The sequence below is a fragment of the Colobus angolensis genome, unplaced genomic scaffold, assembly GCF_000951035.1.
Source record: "Colobus angolensis palliatus isolate OR3802 unplaced genomic scaffold, Cang.pa_1.0 Scaffold90, whole genome shotgun sequence".
In the NCBI taxonomy this organism is placed as follows: domain Eukaryota; kingdom Metazoa; phylum Chordata; class Mammalia; order Primates; family Cercopithecidae; genus Colobus; species Colobus angolensis.
Window position 1 is genome coordinate 833,995 of NW_012122932.1, and position 19,338 is coordinate 853,332.

Here is a 19,338-nt window from a genome sequence, read left to right on the forward strand (position 1 = left end):
GAGGGAGGGCGGGAAGTAGAGGGAGGAAGAGAGAGAGAGAGATAGATAGATAGATATCAATCGATTGATCCCCTGACCTGGAATAATAATGGCACTAATTATTAAGACAAACATTTCAAATGCCCAATTTTATATGTCTAAGAGCCCTAACTCTTGATTTTTAGTCCCAGTCCTGGAAAAACCAGTTGAGGGATACTGGGTAAGTCGTTTTCCCTCTCTGAGGCTGCATCGGACTGAAGGGCTCAGATCCCAGAGCAAAGTAGATTAAGACTTGGTTCTCAGCCCTGCATGATCTTGGGTATGCTACTTAACTACTTGGAGCCTCATGTGTTAAATGAGCTTTTTAACACCCTTTGAGATAGCTAATGCAGATAGAGAGTGCAGCATGGTGCATGGGATATGACAAATGATCAATAAATGCTACAGACCAGCATTTTCACCTGCTAAATACCTATCCTGCCCTCCTCATTGGCTATTCTGAAGATGAATTAAGGGACTAGGTAACAAAATGCTTTGCAATATAAATGGTACTTTACAACTGTAAGGTGTATTATTAAATTATCACCATGATTATTGCTTTATGTTATGATATTGAGCAGGGGATATAGTTTTCATAGACATGCTTCTCATAGGCTCTTTTGGTAACGAGATTGATTTTGAAAGGCTATCTTACATGAAAGATACAGTCACATTCTTGCTTTGAAAAGCTGAGTCTCTCAGCACTGAAACAGAACAGGTACATTACACAGTGAGGATTAATTAGCTGTCGGGCATTATTAAATGTTCTCACTCTCAATACCCACATAGAACTGGAAAGTATGAAAGTGAGCAAGAAGTAATCATAGTACAGGGAAGGGAAAAAAGATACAATTGCTGGCAATGCATATTTCAAAAGGTAAATTATAGTCTGATTAATATCACGTCAGCTCATTCTCTGTTTGGAGTCATTGTTCTGAATCTAGTCTTCAGGGTTGCCTGCTTTTTTTTTTTTTCTTCTACCACTGTGATCAAAAATAAAAGGAAGCTGGACTTTTCAGTGTTTAAAGAGTGCTGTGGTGTGGATGTTTACACTGAAATGCAGGATATTTGAGAGCCTAGGAAAGGAGAGGAGGTAAATACAGATACTGATATTTATAATCATATAGCAAATATAATATGTCTCTCCAGATTATTTGAGAATTTTCAATTCTCAAATAATTGAAAAATAACAAAGATTCATAAAAATGATAGCTCGAATGTGTCTCAGGGATGATAGAGTCCAGTGACAGCAGACCCCCCCCTTGTCTCAGCCACCAGGGGCAAGTGTTGAAAATGCAGATTCCTTTGGACCTCCTCTCTGGAATGGGTCTCGGGAATCTGCATTTCCCAGTCCTCTGCTTGGCAGCTTAGAAACTAAGCTCAGAGGGAAAAAGGATGATTCATCAGTTAGTTTACACAGCTGGTTAGTAAGAAAGTGAGAACCAGAGCTGGAATTTTCCAACTCCCAGCCACACCTCAGGACCTCCTTCTCTGTTTCATCTGAAGTCCACTTCATTGGCATCACTGGCTTGGCATGGGGAGGCTCTCTGCTCTCGTGGAAACTGAATAGGCCTTCTCTGCTTTTTATCATAGGGATGGAATTCTCCCAGGGTTAAGCACAGATATATGAAATCCCATAGGATGCCATGGACAGTAGGATTCCACAGTGGGGTCTACAGACGGCATCTGAGAAATTCCATCCACATAGCAAATAAGGGCAAGGTAAAGTCTGGACATTAAGTTCATGGTATAAACTCTAAGTGGCACTTAATCCACTTGTTTTCCCCCATAAGATTACCATGTCTCAAGGGGCAAAACACAGTCTTATTCCTGCTATATTGCCAATACGGTGTTTGCCACTTAGTAAATATTGGTGAGTAGTTTGTAGAATAAATACAACAGTATAAAAAGTATAAAAAAAAAACAACAACTGAATTGTCTTATATTAATAGGCCCACTATCAGTAGGGGGTAATAATAGCCATGGTGATGATGGTGTTGTTAATACTAAAACAACAGCAGGAAACTAACATTATTGAGTGCTTTTTGTGAGCCAGCACTACACAGGTTAAGCTCTTTTTTACACAAAATAACTTATTGAATCCTCACAACAATTCCAGGAAGCAGTGACTATCATCATCCCTGTTATACAGATGAGACTTTGGAGGCACAAGGTGTTCAAATATAGCCACATGTCACATGATGTTTTGGTCAATAACATTGGTTCCATAAGATTATAATACCGTATTTGTACTGTCCCTTTTCCATGTTTAGATATGTTTATATACACAAATACCATTGTGTTATAACTACTTGCAGTATTCAACACAGGAACATGTGTACAGGTTTGTAGCTGAGGAGCAACAGGCTATACAATGTAGTCTAGGTCTGTAGTAAGCTATACCATCTAGGTTTGCATAAGCACACTCTGTGATGTTTTCACAAAAATGAAGTCACCCAACAATGCATTTCTCAGAATATATTCCCATCATTAAATGATACATGACTGTAATATGCCCAAGGTCACTATTGGAAAGTAATGGAGCCAGAATTCTCTAGTGAAGGCTGCATGCTGTGGGGAGGAGGAACACTGTGTCTTCACATGCACAAGGCAGAAGGGCAAGAGAGGACTAACTTCACTGTCAATCCCCTTTATAAGGGAACCTAATCCCATTAATGAGGAAGGAACCCTCCTGCCCCAATCATTTTTCAAAGGCCCACCTCCTAATACTATCACATTGGCAACACCCCAGTTTTGGAGGATCCTCATTCAAACCATAGCAAATATGTAAAATGCTGTTTTGTCGTTGAAATTAGTCTTAGACTGACTCAACAATAATACTCTTCACTACTGACTAGACTGACTCAACAATAATACTCTTCACTACTCTACTTTCCAGCCTCCAAAACCCCTGCACATTCAGAGCATCAAGGCTGGGTTTATGCCAAGTCCACCCAGTCTGATAAGGTGGACTTGCATGGAGGTTCTTCAGAGTTGAAGGCATAGGCTGATGAGAGGAAAGTGAGTCGCCACTGCTTGTGAGCTCAGAAGCAGCTCAACTGAAGACCATGTACCCATTAGTACAGGGTAAACACCTAATAGTCTAGCACGGTGGTCAGCAGAGAGTCTATATTCAAAAAGTAACTGCTGAATAAGCAGATGTATGAATAAATGAATTATTAAAGAAATAAACAAGTGAGCTAATCAAGCATACAATGACCATCTCACTTTGGCTTTCAAACATAGGGCAAGAACCTCTTTTCCTCACATCTGCTTCACTGTCTCCCTTCTTGCTTTTGGTCTTTAGCAGAGTTGCTGGTATCTGAAATCACATATTTTACACAGTTTTACAAGCCCGTTGGGGCTAGGGCTATCCCAACATGTGCCTGCTTTACTGCTCACATTGAATGTGCTCATAACTGAGCTCATCATCCAGTCCTAACCCACTTTACCTTACATCTAGAGACCCTTCCCTTAAAAGTTCCCTTTGAGAAATCCGTTTTTAATGCCACTTTCCTATTTGAACTTTTCTGGTCTCCAACAACCACAGATAATTTCTTCCTCCTTTGATCAAACTACAACTCTCCAACACTCTCTCAATGCATTTATCTTACTATATTTAGTGCCATAATCATTTGTATATTAGTCTTACAACTCCTCTTTATCAGACTATGTATTTCTGAAGAACAGGAAGGAAGCCACTCAGACTAAGAGTAGAGAATCATATATTGAGGACCAGCCATAGAGGAAGGGTTTTCCATCCTTCTTACATTTCTTCCTCATAAGTCCACAAGCAGTAGGTACTGTGTTCCCCGTTTTGCAGATGGAGAAGCTAAAATTAACTTGCATGGTGAAAGCTCAAAAAGGTTAAGTAACTATTGAGAAATTTGGGTAAGTGGCAGAATTTGAAGCCAGGTCTGTTAGATTATTAAGTTTGTGTTCTGAATCGCAAGACTGCAACTCGCCATCTGGGTTCTCATCCCTGTACCTTGAGTACAGAAAGTGCTCAAGACATTTTAGATAATGTGAACAACAGAGGCTAAGATTATAGTAACGTCTGGCAGTGGCCATGTGGGCAAGTCTTCTGGGACAAAAGGAAAAGCATGGATTTGTAGTCATTAGAAGGCTTGGCACCTTTCCTGCTTCTCCATCTGCCACCAGAGAGAGACTGGGGTAGGCTGAGTCTCTGCCTACATTCCCTCACTGGCCCATTATAGTTGCAACCTACGGTAACAACCAGCACGTGGCCAACCTTAGGAGACCTGCCCCTGACCGTGGTGGCCAGGGCAACCATGTGCACTCACCCTCAGGGTTGTGATGGTGGCAGGATCCCGGAGCCGACCCTCCTCATCTTTCAGATTGTAGCCTTCTGGCCTCTTATCACGCTCGCTGACTTTCCACAGCTTCACAGTTTTATCTGCAGTGGGCAACCAGATTAAGTCAGAATTATAGTGAAAAGCAAGCTCATAAGGGAGTTTTCCTGGGGGCAGTGGGGAAAGGAAGAGGTAAGGTTGGAGAGAATTGCTACAGAAGCTGGCTCACAGAAACGGTTGCCGTACATAAATCCCTTGTCATTTGAAGGCAGAGCTCATATTTCAAAACAAAAACATACATTATGCTGGGACAAATGGATTTCCCTGACAATGGGCTCTTAAATCTATAGTGTATACCTTAATTTAGCTCATTCCATAAAAACATTTATTGAACATTGAATAACAAGAGTAGTGACATACACAGAGCTTACAATGTAACTAAGAATTTTACATGAAAAATTTGTTTAACAGTCATAACTCTGGAAGTAGGTGCTATTCTATTTTAGCATCTCACCTCACTGACACATCATCCTTACCATGTCCTAAAAGGCCCTTCATGACCTGCCCTCTCCACTTTCTCCACCTTTCTGGCCTCCCTGTCCACCCTCTCCCTGCTCACTCACTGTGCTCCTGCCACATGGCTTCCCTACTGCTCCAGGTACACGTTAAGCTCACTAAGCCTTGGGGCCTTTGCACTTGCTGTGTCTTCTGCCAGGAAAGCCCTTTACCCTCTTTTTCATGTAATTCGCTTCTTTACTTTTCTCTTGCATTTGCATCCCAACCTTAGAGAGGCTTATGTAAAACCTACCTAAAAGTGCTGTCCTCAGAACCATTCTCTATCTCCTCTCTGCTGCTTTATTTTTCTTCATAATACTTTTTACTACCTGACAATTGGTTGATTATTTATCAAATAACTATCTGTCTTGTCTCACTAGAGTGTAAAATTGTTGAAGGCAGGGATTCTATCTCCCTTGTTCATCACTGTACCACCAGCACCCAGAACAGTGCCTGGCACATAGTAGCTGCTCAACAAACATTAGTAGGGCAAATGAACAAATCTTATCTACCTACATAGTGCATATTTCTATCAATATTCAGGAAAATAAAATGGTAAGGAGATACATTGAAATGCTCCTTTCCTTTTGCTGCCTCTATGGAGTCTCCAGCTGGAAACTGCCTTTCTCAGCTTTGTACTGCCCCAGCACTTTACACAACTTGATGACACCTGTCATTCTCCATAGCATTGAAACAGAGAACTCCTATCCCTACAGAACTTCCATGAGAACTCCCATCCCTACGTGTGTCATGCAGGCCAAGGAAATGAGTAAAAAGGGCTAAAGGATCTGTGGAGCTGGAATGACATGCCCTACAGGAAGGCTTTTAATTTTTTAATTAATTTATGTATTTTTTTTTTAGACGGACTCTCTCATTTTCACCTAGGCTGGAGTGCAGTGGCGCGATCTCGGCTCACTGCGAGCTCTGCCTCCCGGGTTCATGACATACTCCTGCCTCAGCCTCCCGAGTAGCTGGGACTACAGTCGCCCACCACCATGCCTGGCTAATTTTTTTGTATTTTCAGCAGAGACGGGGCTTCACCGTGTTAGCCAGGATGGTCTTGATCTCCTGACATCGTGATCCACCCGCCTTGGCCTCCCAAAGTGCTGGGATTACAGGCGTGAGCCACCGCGCCCGGCCTAATTCAATTATTTAAGGAGACAAGATCAGGCAAACAAATCATGTCTGCCGGCCACATGCCTTAGTGGGCTTTCCTTATCAGATCCAGTGTACATTTTTTATACTTGTTTTAACATATCTTTTTGAAGGCAGAAACTTGGTTGCCTTCTTTGTATCTTCCTCTGTCCTGCACAAGGTAGGGTTTAGAATTAGACAACCTTGGGCCCAATGCCCACTCTGACGCCAGTCACATGGCCAAGGACGGGGATTCCCAGGCAGTGGGTACATAACCCTTCCTCCCTTCCTCCCTTCCCTCCCTCCTTCCTTCCTTCCTTCCCTCCCTCCCTCCTTTCCTTCCTTCTTTCCTTCCTTCCTTCCTTCCTTCTTTCCTTCCTTCCTTCCCTTCTTCCTTCCCTTCCTCCCACCCTTCCTCTCCCTTTTCTTCCCTTCCTCTCTTCTTCTTTTATTTTTAATTGAGATAGGGTCTCACTCTGTCACCTAGGCTGGAGTGCAGTGGTGTGATCATGGCTCACTGCAGCCTCGACTTCCTGGGCTCAGGTGATTCTCTCATCTCAGCCTCCAGAGTAACTAGGACCACAGTCGCATGTCAACACACTCAGCGAATTTTTGTATTTTTTATAGAGATGTCGTTTTGTCGTGTTGCCTAGGCTGATCTCAAACTCCCAGGCTCAAGCAATCTGCCCACCTTTGCCTCCCAAAGTGCTGGGATTACAGGCATGAGCCACCACACCTGACCATAACTAGTATTTCTTAAGCAACAAATAGGATTGCTAGATTTAGCAAGTAAAAAAGTACAGAACACCCACTTAAGTTTGAATTTAAGAAAAAAAAAAAATTAGTATGAGTATATCCCTCATAGTTCAATCTTACAAAGAAAGATGGTGCCTCAGTTTCTTTATTTGTAAACTGGGGAAACAGTATCTTCCTGATGGGGATCTGATGAGGATTAAATAAATCACAGCATGGAGAGTGTTTAACACAGTATTAGGCTTCTAATAATGGTGCACAAATGACAGCTTTTATTAGAATTAGCAAATTGGGCAACTATTCTGCCATAATAACATGTTGCTCTGACAGCTTTAGCTTCATCCCTCGATGATATCAGCACATCCTATTTCTTCTCTGTAACACTGTCGGGGAAGAAAAGCTGTCCCTCTGGGAATTCCTTCCTCTTTTGCTCCTTGCTTCATTCCTCCACTTCTCCTCACCTGACTTTTCACCACCACCTCCCAATTCTCATACCTTTGGGAGGACAGATCTTCTAAGTAGGAGATGTGGATCACAGTACCATTCGCCTTGAAGCTGCCAGAAACAAATGCCTTGTTCTTGGAGGTCTTAATGTACCACATTGTGAAGTGGGCTTTCAGCAGCAAATAAGTGCCCCATTTTCTTTTATCTGGGCATCACTTGGGCTGCTCATGTCTGACACACTGGCAAGGCTGCTAAGTGTATGATCTGTGCGCTCTGAATTGTGCAGTCACCCTGGCTTGTGCTGGAGCAAAAGGAGATCCTGCTGCATACCGAACTGCTTTTTAGGGTGAGAAAATGAACATGGGCCATATTTATACAGTCACGTGACTAGCTCTTGATCAGCTATGGCTTAGAACATCCCCACAATTTTAATACTAAATTTTTTTTGTTGCATGGATTTGGAATGTATCCCATCCCCTTTGCAAAGTTAACATTGTATATTTTTCTTATCATGAATGACAAATTGCTATACAGAGAAACAGAGAAATCATGGGTATAACGTAAAGAATAAAAATCACCAACAACTTCTCCAGTCAGGGATGATCATCATTAACATTTTTCATAAATCCTTATAGTGCTTTTTCTATGTACTTTGGGGGTAGAATCTAAATCTATAATATTGCACATACAGATTTTGTATTTTCTCATTTTATTTCCTTCTTTTTGTTATACAAGTGGTACATGGAATGGTTATTCAAATAATCATATCAGGGGAGAGGTGGGGGAAAAATAAAATAAAATAATCACAAAGGTAAAAAACTCCCTTAATTCCACTGGAGATATCTATTATACAAATTTTGTGTTTTTTTATATTTATGTATACAATTATGTAACTGTTTTTAGTAAACATAATATGACATACTTAGTTTATGGTATGCATTTGCCTAATCATATTTATCTATACCAACATCTATCCCTGCAAATATACTTATAGGGATAGAATGTATTATGTATACTATAACATAGTATATATGATTTATAATAGTGAGAATTTGTTAACAGCTAAAGGACTAATAGGAGGCGGCTTACTAGTAAACTACAGAAGAATCACGCAAGGAAATACTATGTGGCCATTATGGTATTTTAGACTAACAATTGGGAAGATATTCCTGTTAGTAAGTGTTATATTAATAAAAACCTGGTTACAAAAGAGTTTGCAGAATATATCATATTTCTGTTAAGAAACAAACAGATTTATTCATGTCTTTTTGCTTTTTTCTTTAAAAGACTTAACAGTGGTTCTCTCTGGATGGGAACACTTTTATTATTTTTGTTTTTCTTTTTTTTTTTTTTTTTTTTACAATGAACATGTACTAGTTTCATAGTGAGAAAAACAAATTCAATATATTCCCCCTTCTCGTTATAGGTATTAAAGTGGAAGTAGAAAATGAGATAAAACAATGTGTTTTTATGTGGTAAATAATTTGAGGGTCTAGATTCACAATTGAATGTTGGTTTCATTTTTTATTGAAATTGTAAGGTTGAAAATATATTCTAGCAGAAAGTAAAATTGTTCCTAACTATAATAAGATAAGCAGTATATTTTCTTAGAGATAATTGAAGGTGAATTCAATGCAATTCCCCCTGGTTGGGTTGCCTGGAGTCATTCTTGACTTTATTATCACACTATTTTTCTTGACTCAGTGTCTTGAAGCTTTGTGAATAAAAAAGTCTAAGGAACATGTGACTGTTAATATGAGTAATGACTTTTTCTTTCTTCTTGCTGGTTCTCTGAGTAGTTTATCATCACTTGTGGCAGCTTTTAAGCACAATCTTATCATCTATCTTCATTTTCTCTTTTGTACAGTAATTCCAATTGTCTTCCATTAATTTTTGCATGTTAACCTATTTGGCCTAAGGGGGATTCTCAACCTCAATATTAGTATAAAAAAGAAAATTACATAAGAACATGGGAATTTTTCTTAGAAGAATCATTTTGAGATGCTGTTGGCATATGAAACAGTATCCCAAATGGGAAGATAATATCCTTGTTAATCAAAAAACTATTTAAAAACTCAATTAACAGAATATTATGCTATATAATTAATCTTCATTGCATTTCACTGATTTTTTTTCCTATCCCCCTCAACAAGCTAGTTAATAAGTCCTTGAGGTTTTTTTTTTTTTTTTTTTTTCGGGATGGAGTCTTGTTCTGTCGCCCAGGCTGGAGGGCAGTGGAGTGATCTTGGCTGACTTCAAGCCCCGCCTCCTGGATTCACACCATTCTCCTGCCTCAGCTTCCCGAGTAGCTGGTACTACAGGTGCCCACCACCACACCCGGCTAATTTTTTTTGTTTTGTATTTTTAGTAGGGACAGGGTTTCACCGTGTTAGCCAGGATGGTCTCGATCTCCTGATCTCGTGATCTGCCCACCTCGGCCTCCCAAAGTGCTGGGATTACAGGCGTGAGCCATCGCGCCTGGCCAAGTCCTTGAGTTTTAAATGCAATAATCAATAGGCTAAATTTGATCATATAAAGTAAGTTAGCTATAGAAGACAATCAGACATTTTTCCTCTGCCTGAAGTAAGTCAAAATCATCATAAGTCTCTTTTATTTCAAGTAGTGTTCAATCTGCAAAGCCTGTTAGTGAAACTTAAATAGCAAAAGTAAAAGGAAAGAAATTGAAACAAATTTTTGTGGTTTGGCTTCCAAGAAATCAGGATTGCAAAACATAAATAGAACAATAAATAGAGTTATGAGAAAGAATCAAACTACCTGGAGTCTGGAAAAACAGATGAGTAGAGATCTGGTCATGAGGAGATGAGATATGCTTGGATAACCCTAAACCAGTTGCATCCGAATTGTCATTTTTTAGACTTCTATGCTGGCTTTATATTTGAGAGATTTGGCGTTCAAATGCATTAAATAACTTGCCCCTTTATTTCCATGAGATTAATATGAGACTCACTGTAAAAACTTTACAAATTAAAATGACAAAAGGAACAAATTGGCAAGTTACCCATACTGCACAAAAATTAATCATGATGAACCTTATGTTGTATTTCCTTCCAGTCTTTAAAAATATTCATATACGTTTGATCACATTATTGACATTTTATTTCTTCACTTGAAATATGAACATTTCCCTTTCTTTTTAAATCCCTTGCTTCTTGCTTCTCGATTTAAATTAAAATGTATATTCCTCATAGATTCACATGTGAGATAAAATGAATCATTCTCCAACCATTTTCTTGGGAGAGGGTGTTTAATTTTTAAATATGAATCCTTTTAATTGTTATGCTATTCAATTAGCACCCTTTAACATCTGACTTTATGCCAAGTTGTTTTGAGCTTAGATGGTTTCTTTTAGCAAGGATTTAAGAACCTGGAGGTTAGGTAATTCCACTGTATAAAGACTTACCCAGTGATTATGTAATTTGTCTCTCTATTCAATACCCAACATCCTCTCTCTCTGACCTATTTATGTCAACTCCTCTTCATCCAACAAATGGTGTTAAGTATGGAGGGAGATAGGGAAAGAAACCCTTTCTTGATTTTTTTTTTTTTTTTGATAAAGTCCCTATCTCTTCTTGCCTTGTGCTCCTATCTTAGAACTTAATTTTTGTCAGAGAGACACACAGCCATCTGCTTTGCAGACCCTAAAATATATTTAGGGATTAATAACTTCTATTCAATATGCCAACCTCACAGAGACAGCATGTTGAGTTTCCTGAAATGTATTCCCAGAATAACATTCAGTGAATCTTAAGACAGGAAGTCACATTCCAAAAACACCTGCAAATAATCTGCAATAGTTGCAAACTGCAGATAATGGGTCTCACATAATTGGGTCATAAATTAAATATTTTAAAAAACAATAGTTACTATTTAGTGAGGGCCAAATCTGTGTGTGCCAGGCACTCTGCTAAGCATCTTGCAAATGTTATTTCTAAGTTTTTCAACAGCCCACACGGTTCAAAGGAAAATTGAGGTTAAGAGAGATTGAAATATATAGTTTGGCCGACTGTATCACTGAAAATACCAAACAGGAAAAATCACTTCCACCTACCATTAGTAGACAGAAGAAAGTAAGCTGCATTCTGCTGGGGGAGCCATCTTATTTTATTGATTTTTTCTTCTATTTCTAAACTCTTCAGGTAATCGAACTCGGGTTCATGGCTCTGGAATGTGCTGTAAACATTGTATTCACCCCTACGATGAACCTGATTTTTACTCTGTAGGAAAGGAAAAAAATACACAAACGATTAAATCACAGTAGCCAACTGTAAAACTCGCCAACTCCCTTCTTTTTCTAGCAGTCATTGGGGGTGGGATGAGGGCAGGGCCACTAGCACCTCTGAAAAAAAAAACTATGTAATTATACACATGAACTTCTGTGCTATCATACAGTATATATAATACATACCTAGAAATATATTAAAATAGAACAAAATTTTAAAATCAATATAAATAGAAGTTCTAATATTTTCTTTTTGCATCCTAACAGATGCTGCAGTCACCCATCGGAGTGAGCCATCCCACAGTGGCATTCCTAAATACTTACATCGAGCCCTTAAAGAGACTACAAAGTTGTAGCATCTGTGACTTTCATTGGCCTTGTAAGATCTCATCTGATTCTCATCATGAAACCTCTGAGGTAGACGGGGCAAAGAAATGGACAAAAGAGGCTCAGATATTAAATGACTTCCCCTAGGTCTCACAGCTCATAAGGAGAAGATTTGGGCCTCAGATATGCCCCTGCTACTTTTTTCTGTTTTTCTTTCCAACATGAGTGACAAAGCAGACAGGAGCTCAGGGATGCTACCTGCATCATTAAGGAATGATGAGACTTTACCTCTTGGCTTTCCTCTAGCACTGATCATGCAATGAGCAAACAGCAGGGACTACATACATGAGAGAATTAAACCCAAGGGCAAGGGTCTGCAGAAACGGGAAGAAAAAGAAAAAAAGGAAGAGAAGAGAAAAAACAGGATGTGAAAGAAAGAAGGAGAAGAAGAGGAAAGTGGAAAGGGAAGTTTTATTTCAGGTATTTTAGGTCCTTATTACCAAGAGCTTCAAGATGCAGGCTTTGAAAAACTCAAAAATTCAAATATGAGTCTTATTAAACGTTTGTTATAAAAGCTTGACTCTTATTAAAAGGGTTAATTTCCAACTGTGTATTTCTAGGTGGATATAAAATATCCAAACCCAAATCTCAACTTACTGACCAGCGAGAGTGCTGAACCCTGGGTGTGAGATGTATTTGTGCGGACTCTCTGGGAGTGTGCCTCCTAAGAATTCACTCCTGGAGTTCACCCACTGAAGTCAAAAGCAGGTCTGCCCTAGATGACGTCACATGGGTTTGTTTCTCAGATTTAGTGCTCATTTTAATCCCAAGAATGGCCACAAAGCTTAATGCTTAATTGCAGGTTCTTTATCCTCATTGACATTTATTTTTTTATTGAACAAAACTACCCTGCTTTAGAAAATGTGTCCCCCATCATTCCACTAATGAATCAGGCTTCCCAAATATTTCACTAAATTAAAATAGGTGAAACCTATAAATAGCTAACAGAAAATGTAGAGCAGAATATTACTGGCAACATGCTGCCTTGGGTAATTTATGCTAAATAGCTCCTCCGGTTCCTCTTTATCATCACTGCGAACCTAATTGGGTTTTTTTTTTTTTTTTAAAGAAAAAGCTGGAAAAGGAGGTTTGAAAATCAGTGTTCAAAAGACTTTAAATGCTGACATACTTGGTACTATCCTGCTCATTTGCAGAGAGAGCCAGTCTACCTGAACAATACATTTATAAGAGTGTTGATTTGCTACCATCCAAATCAGACTGTCAAGTGTGTGTAGTATGTGCCAGACCAATTAGCACTAGGCAGCTCTGGAAAAGCAGGAAAAATTCCAGGTCACGAAGAGCTATTAGTTTCTACTTGCCAACCACATTTTCGTGTTTCCAGGGCCAATGGAATAGGCTGGATGCCTGATTTAATGCTGAACACTTGAATTTATACGGAACCCCGAGGGATTACGATGCCCTTATAGAAATTAATTGCAAATAATGTGCAATTACCAAATATATCGCCTCTAAATGAGGCTTTCCTTTTTTGAGGGGAGGTGTAACGCAAATGGCTTTGAGGCACAAAGCAGGCTTTAAATTGCTAGGGAAGTCTCTTGTGAAACCTTTCTCTCACACTGGGCCTCCCTCACGCTTCCTGAGTGCCCGGTGAATCTCAGAGGCAGGCAGTGGCAGATGGGAGAGTTACTAGAACACAGACTGGCCTGCTGGAAGCTCCAAGACCATGCCAGGGGAGGCCAAGGAAATCAAATTGGGCCATAATTCCATTCTAACAAACAGAAGCAGACACCAAAAAACTCAATTTATATGAAAAAGAGAAACAATTCCTAGTGGAACCCAGGTCTCAGGAAGAAATGGGTTTATGAGAGTCACTGGAAGTTAGAACTCCTGCTCAGAAATGGTCCTATATGTAGCACTCAGCTTCAGGGGCCTCTGTGTCACCTACAGTGATACCGTGATGTGTGTCATATGCTTTACTCAGATGCCAGTTTGTGGCCTTTAATCCCTTTGGTGAGGCGAGCTATCATTTTCTTCTCTCCTGTCCCAAGTTGTCCTCTTCACATCTGTTGGCAAATAAACTATGTTTTTTTTTTTTCTCCTACATATTCTGGCAACACCTGAAATCAAGGGAGACTGAATTTCAATGGCTCTACGACAGATCCCACTGAAAAAGGAGGAGTTATGCTCAACAAGCACCCATGGAATTTTGCAGGTCAGGCTAGCAGTGAAGTTGTTTTGAAGGTGTAACATCCAGGCTTAGAAAGATAGGCCATGCCCAGAAAAGGCTCTCTTTTACAGGGCTTTTATGAGTCTGAATGTAGAACTGTTGATGTTAATGACTTTTTGGCAGTTTTTAGTTTTCAAGCAAAGCAGCAAGGTTAAGGGCGACACATAAGGATTAAAGAACAGTAGGAGGCCTCCTTTAAAAAGAGAAGAAAATGGGCATTTTGCATTCACCACCACTTACCTCCTGCTCTCGTTGAAATATTACAACCCGACCCCCCTTGTCCCCTGTCGCTAGTAATTCTCCCGTGTGGTTGAATTCTACCGTAGAGATAATGTCAGCTGCAAAGAAGAAGAAAAAGGCAATTTAAGTAACTGCACACTTACTTTGAAAGGATAGACAACAGATATACTTTTCTGTGCATTTAAGGGCTTAGGGCTTTGTCTCTGCAGTGGAATTTACAAGGATATTATGTTCTGGGTTTTAAATGCCACCAGAAGTGGCACTTGGGAAGTAAATTTCCTAGATGCCCACACTGCACCGTGGTCTCCTGGAACATCTGGAGAGAATAAAAGGGAAAAGCACATTTAGACCCTTTTTTAAGTAAGAGAAAATTAACTTCATGATGGCTGAAGGAAATGGTGATTTTCTTTGATGATTTCTACCAACCACACACCCTTCATGCACCCATGGCCTTTACACCAAGAATCTTCCCTACACAGGCTTCAGTTGTGGCTATTCAAATCAGTCCTAGGGGCGCTGATGAAGCAGGGTTAGGATGCTTGAAGCTCAGTCATGGAAAATGGAGGAACAGAGCACAAAGAAATCATTGGGAAAACTCTGCCAGTCAATAATTCAAGGAAGGAACTGACGAATGCTCCAGCTTGGCCCGTGCCCCTTCTTTTTTTGTGAGCCCAGTGCATCCTTTGGAAGAGCATGCCTTATTTCAACCCCAGGAGAAGGGTGCTGAGAAAACAAGGTCACAAGGGCAGAGAAGTGAGGGTAATTTGTACTCTGTATTTCTAATCAGAGAAAATGCACAGGCACCAGGAACTCAGATCACAGATAATTGCTGACGGAATGCCAGCCTGCCAAATCTTTCTTCCATGCTGGTTACCCCTGGAGGAACATGGACAGGTAAATTACCTATGATTGGATTTATTAGGGCTATTTTTAGAAAAATGTCAGAGGTTAATTCCCCCACAATTATTCCCCTGCAGGGCTCCAACAATTGCTACCAAGAGTGCAAATGAGTTAAAAAAAAAAAAAAAAAAAAGAGGCGGGGGAATTATGATTATGGCCTTTGACAGGAACATTCTGAAGGTAATGTCTATGTAAGGATAGCAAAGGGGAAACAGTGAGGTGGAAAACTAAGGCAATTACCCCTGAGTAATTCTGATCTCAAATCTTACTCTTATATCATCATTTCAGGATTTTCTTTGTATGCCTGATTTGTTCAGGTAAGTAGTGTAAAATTCTCCACTTCACATATAACTGTTCTTTTCCATGTAGGAAAAGGCTCCTTACGGTCATTCATTGTGCAGAAGTTAACAAAAATAAGGTATAAACCTTGGTCACTTTCAAGCTAGACACATTTAAAAGAACAATTCTTCATTTCTTGTTTTGACTTCTTAGATGACTGACCTCATAGATAGCAAATTCAAAGCCCTACAGGGCCACAAAGTAACATAGGTGAACTAGAAAGACTACGTATGTCTCCTTTAAAGGGGCAAGTGGCTACTTAGCTTAAGCTGATTGGGGCCATGATTGCCTGTATTGCCATGTATTGCCTGATGTTTTGATTTTTAAAGTATATATAGGAAGCTGGAAATCAAGATGTTTATGCAAAAATCTCTTAAAGTTTATACATTGGCAAGTATTTTTTTCAATGCCATGAGAATGAAAAAATAATCATATCTGTGGGCTGAATATGATTTGTGGGTTATCAGTTTATGACTTCTAGTGTACAGAGTCTTCATTTGGAGTAGGCTATCTCATTCCAATACTGATGCTCTTAACTGAAAATCTAGTTCATTTTCTCAAGAAGACTCCTTCATTGAATGCTACCCTTAAGGAAACACAAAATAAGCAATATGGTTACTAAGTTCCAGATGTAAGTTTAGAAGGTCCATTTATGGAACCAATGCCCATGAATTGAGAAGAAAGAAAGTCCAGCCAGTGAGAAAGTCAGACACCTCAAGTGAGTTATTTGACCACTTTCCTTTTATAGTTTTAGTTTGCCCATCTTAGCAAACCACTCCCATGTTTAGAGGACAGAAGGCATCTACTTAACATTTGCAGTTGCCTCAGACTGCCCTGCTTGAAAGCACCAGTGCTAAGTTACACTTCTAACATTAACCACTGCTTCTGACTTTTCAATGAGTGGTTAGCAAAGGGTTATTCATGAGGCTTCCCAATTTGGGTAGGGCCTAAAGCAGGCATGGCTATTGCTTTTCACCTTGGTCTTTGGTCAGGTACAAAGGCTGGTCCAGTTCAAGGCTCTTGAACTGCTCAAATACTAACATTTCTCAGAAAGAAAGAGTAGCAGGAAATAATGAGAGGGTGGTGGGAACCAGGCCTGAGGTTTACAATGCCCAGCTCTTGTCTTAGATCTATGTTCTAAGGTTCTGCTTACATGTAGTCTATGCCCTTTCACTGGACAGTGACTAATGCAGAACAGTAGAGTTCTGGGTGGGCTGCAAGGGTCTTACAATGAGAACTAAAGATGGGCCTTTCCTTTTGGTCAAGTTGGGTATCAGAAAAGAATTAAGGAGCAAGATGGTCGAATAGGAACAGCTCCAGTCTCCAGCTCCCAGCGCCAGCGACACAGAAGACAGGTGATTTCTGCATTTTCAACTGAGATACTGGGTTCATCTCACTAGGGAGTGCCAGACAATCAGTGCTGGTCAGCTGCTGCAGCCCGACCAGTGAGAGCTGAAGCAGGGCGAGGCATCGCCTCACCTGGGAATTACAAGGGGGAAGGGAATCCCTTTTCCTAGACAGGGGAACTGAGACACACAACACCTGGAAAATCGGGAAACTCCCACCCCAATACTGTGCTTTACCAAGGGTCTTAGCAAACGGGCACACCAGGAGATTATATCCCACACCTGGCCGGGAGGGTCCCACGTCCACAGAGCCTCCCTCATTGCTAGCACAGCAGTCTGCGATCTAAGGGCAAGGCAGCAGCGAGGCTGGGGGAGGGGTGCCCGCTATTGCTGAGGCTTAAGTAGGTAAACAAAGCCGCTGGGAAGCTTGAACTGGGTGGAGCTCACAGCAGCTCAAGGAGGCCTGCCTGTCTCTGTAGACTCCACCTCTGGGGACAGGGCACAGCTAAACAACAACAACAACAACAACAACAACAACAACAAAGCGGCAGAAACCTCTGCAGATGCAAACGACTCTGTCTGACAGCTTTGAAGAGAGCAGTGGATCTCCCAACACGGAGGTTGAGATCTGAGAACGGACAGACTGCCTGCTCAAGTGGGTCCCTGACCCCTGAGTAGCCTAACTGGGAGACATCCCCCACTAGGGGCAGACCGACATCCCACATCTCACACAGTGGAGTACACCCCTGAGAGGAAGCTTCCAAAGCAAGAATCAGACAGGTACTTGCTATTCAGCAATATTCTATCTTCTGCAGCCGATACCCAGGCAAACAGGGTCTGGAGTGGACCTCAAGCAATCTCCAACAGACCTACAGCTGAGGGACCTGACTGTTACAAGGAAAACTAACAAACAGGAAGGACACCCACACCAAAACCCCATTAGTACGTCACCATCATCAAAGAACAGAGGCTGATAAAACTATAAAGATGGGGAAAAAGCAGGACAGAAAAGCTGGAAATTCAATAAATAAGAGCGCATCTCCCACTGCAAAGTAACACAGCTCATTGCCAGCAACGGATCAAAGCTGGACGGAGAATGACTTTGACGAGATGAGAGAAGAAGGCTTCAGTCCATCAAACTTCTCAGAGCTAAAGGAGGAATTACGCACCCAGCGCAAAGAAACTAAAAATCTTGAAAAAAGAGTGGAAGAATTGATAACCAGAATAATTAATGCAGAGAAGGCCATAAATGAACTGACAGAGATGAAAACCATGACACAAGAGATACGTGACAAATGCACAAGCTTCAGTAACTGACTTGATCAACTGGAAGAAAGAGTATCAGCGATTGAGGATCAAATGAATGAAATGAAGTGAGAAGAGAAATCTAAAGAAAAAAGAAGAAAAAGATATGAACAAAGCCTGCAAGAAGTATGGGATTATGTAAAAAGACCAAATCTACATCTGATTGGGGTGCCTGAAAGTAAGGGGGAAAATGGAACCAAGTTGGAAAACACTCTTCAGGATATCATCCAGGAGAACTTCTCCAACCCAGTAGGGCAGGCCAACATTCAAATTCAGGAAATACAGAGAACACCACAAAGGTACTCCTCGAGAAGAGCAACTCCAAGACACATAATTGCCAGATTCACCAAAGTTGAAATGAAGGAAAAAATCTTAAGGGCAGCCAGAGAGAAAGGTCGGGTACCCAAAAAGGGAAGCCCATCAGACTAACAGCGGATCTCTTGGCAGAAACTCTACAAGCCAGAAGAGAGTGGGGGCCAATATTCAACATTCTTAAAGAAAAGAATTTTAAACCCAGAATTTCATATCCAGCCAAACTAAGTTTCATAAGTGAAGGAGAAATAAAATCCTTTACAGATAAGCAAATGCTTAGAGATTTTGTCACCACCAGGCCTGCCTTACAAGAGACCCTGAAGGAAGCACTAAACATGGAAAGGAACAACCGGTACCAGCCATTGCAAAAACATGCCAAAATGTAAAGACCATTGATGCTAGGAAGAAACTGCATCAACTAACGAGCAAAATATCCAGTAATATCTTAATGGCAGGATCAAGTTCACACATAACAATATTAACCTTAAATGTAAATGGACTAAACGCTCCAATTAAAAGACACAGACTGGCAAACTGGATAAAGAGTCAAGACCCATCAGTTTGCTGTATTCAGGAGACCCATCTTACATGCAGAGACATACACAGGCTCAAAATAAAGGGATGGAGGAAGATCTACCAAGCAAATGGAGAACAAAAAAAAGCAAGAGTTGCAATCCTAGGCTCTGATAAAACAGACTTTAAACCATCAAAGATCAAAAGAGACAAAGAAGGCTATTACACAATGGTAAAGGGATCAATTCAACAGGAAGAGCTAACTATCCTAAATATATATGCACCCAATACAGGAGCATCCAGATTCATAAAGCAAGTCCTTAGAGACTTACAAAGAGACTTAGACTCCCA

At 40.5% G+C, this 19,338-nt stretch overlaps 1 protein-coding gene across 10 annotated transcripts in view; it reads right to left on the reverse strand.

Annotated features, from left to right (window-relative positions):
* Window positions 1–19,338, reverse strand: part of PPP2R2B (protein phosphatase 2, regulatory subunit B, beta) — a 499,553-nt gene that overhangs the window by 97,235 nt on the left and 382,980 nt on the right. For 9 of the 10 annotated variants that reach the window (XM_011931487.1, XM_011931485.1, XM_011931486.1 and 6 more), the window contains 3 exons: window positions 14,273–14,370; window positions 11,287–11,452; window positions 4,323–4,435 (listed from right to left, as the gene is read on the reverse strand). In XM_011931487.1, coding sequence (XP_011786877.1) covers window positions 4,323–4,435; window positions 11,287–11,452; window positions 14,273–14,370 — 377 coding nt within the window. Of the gene's footprint in view, window positions 1–4,322; window positions 4,436–11,286; window positions 11,453–14,272; window positions 14,371–15,634; window positions 15,645–19,338 lie in introns of those variants that run through there. The other variant, XM_011931492.1, reaches the window with a different exon arrangement.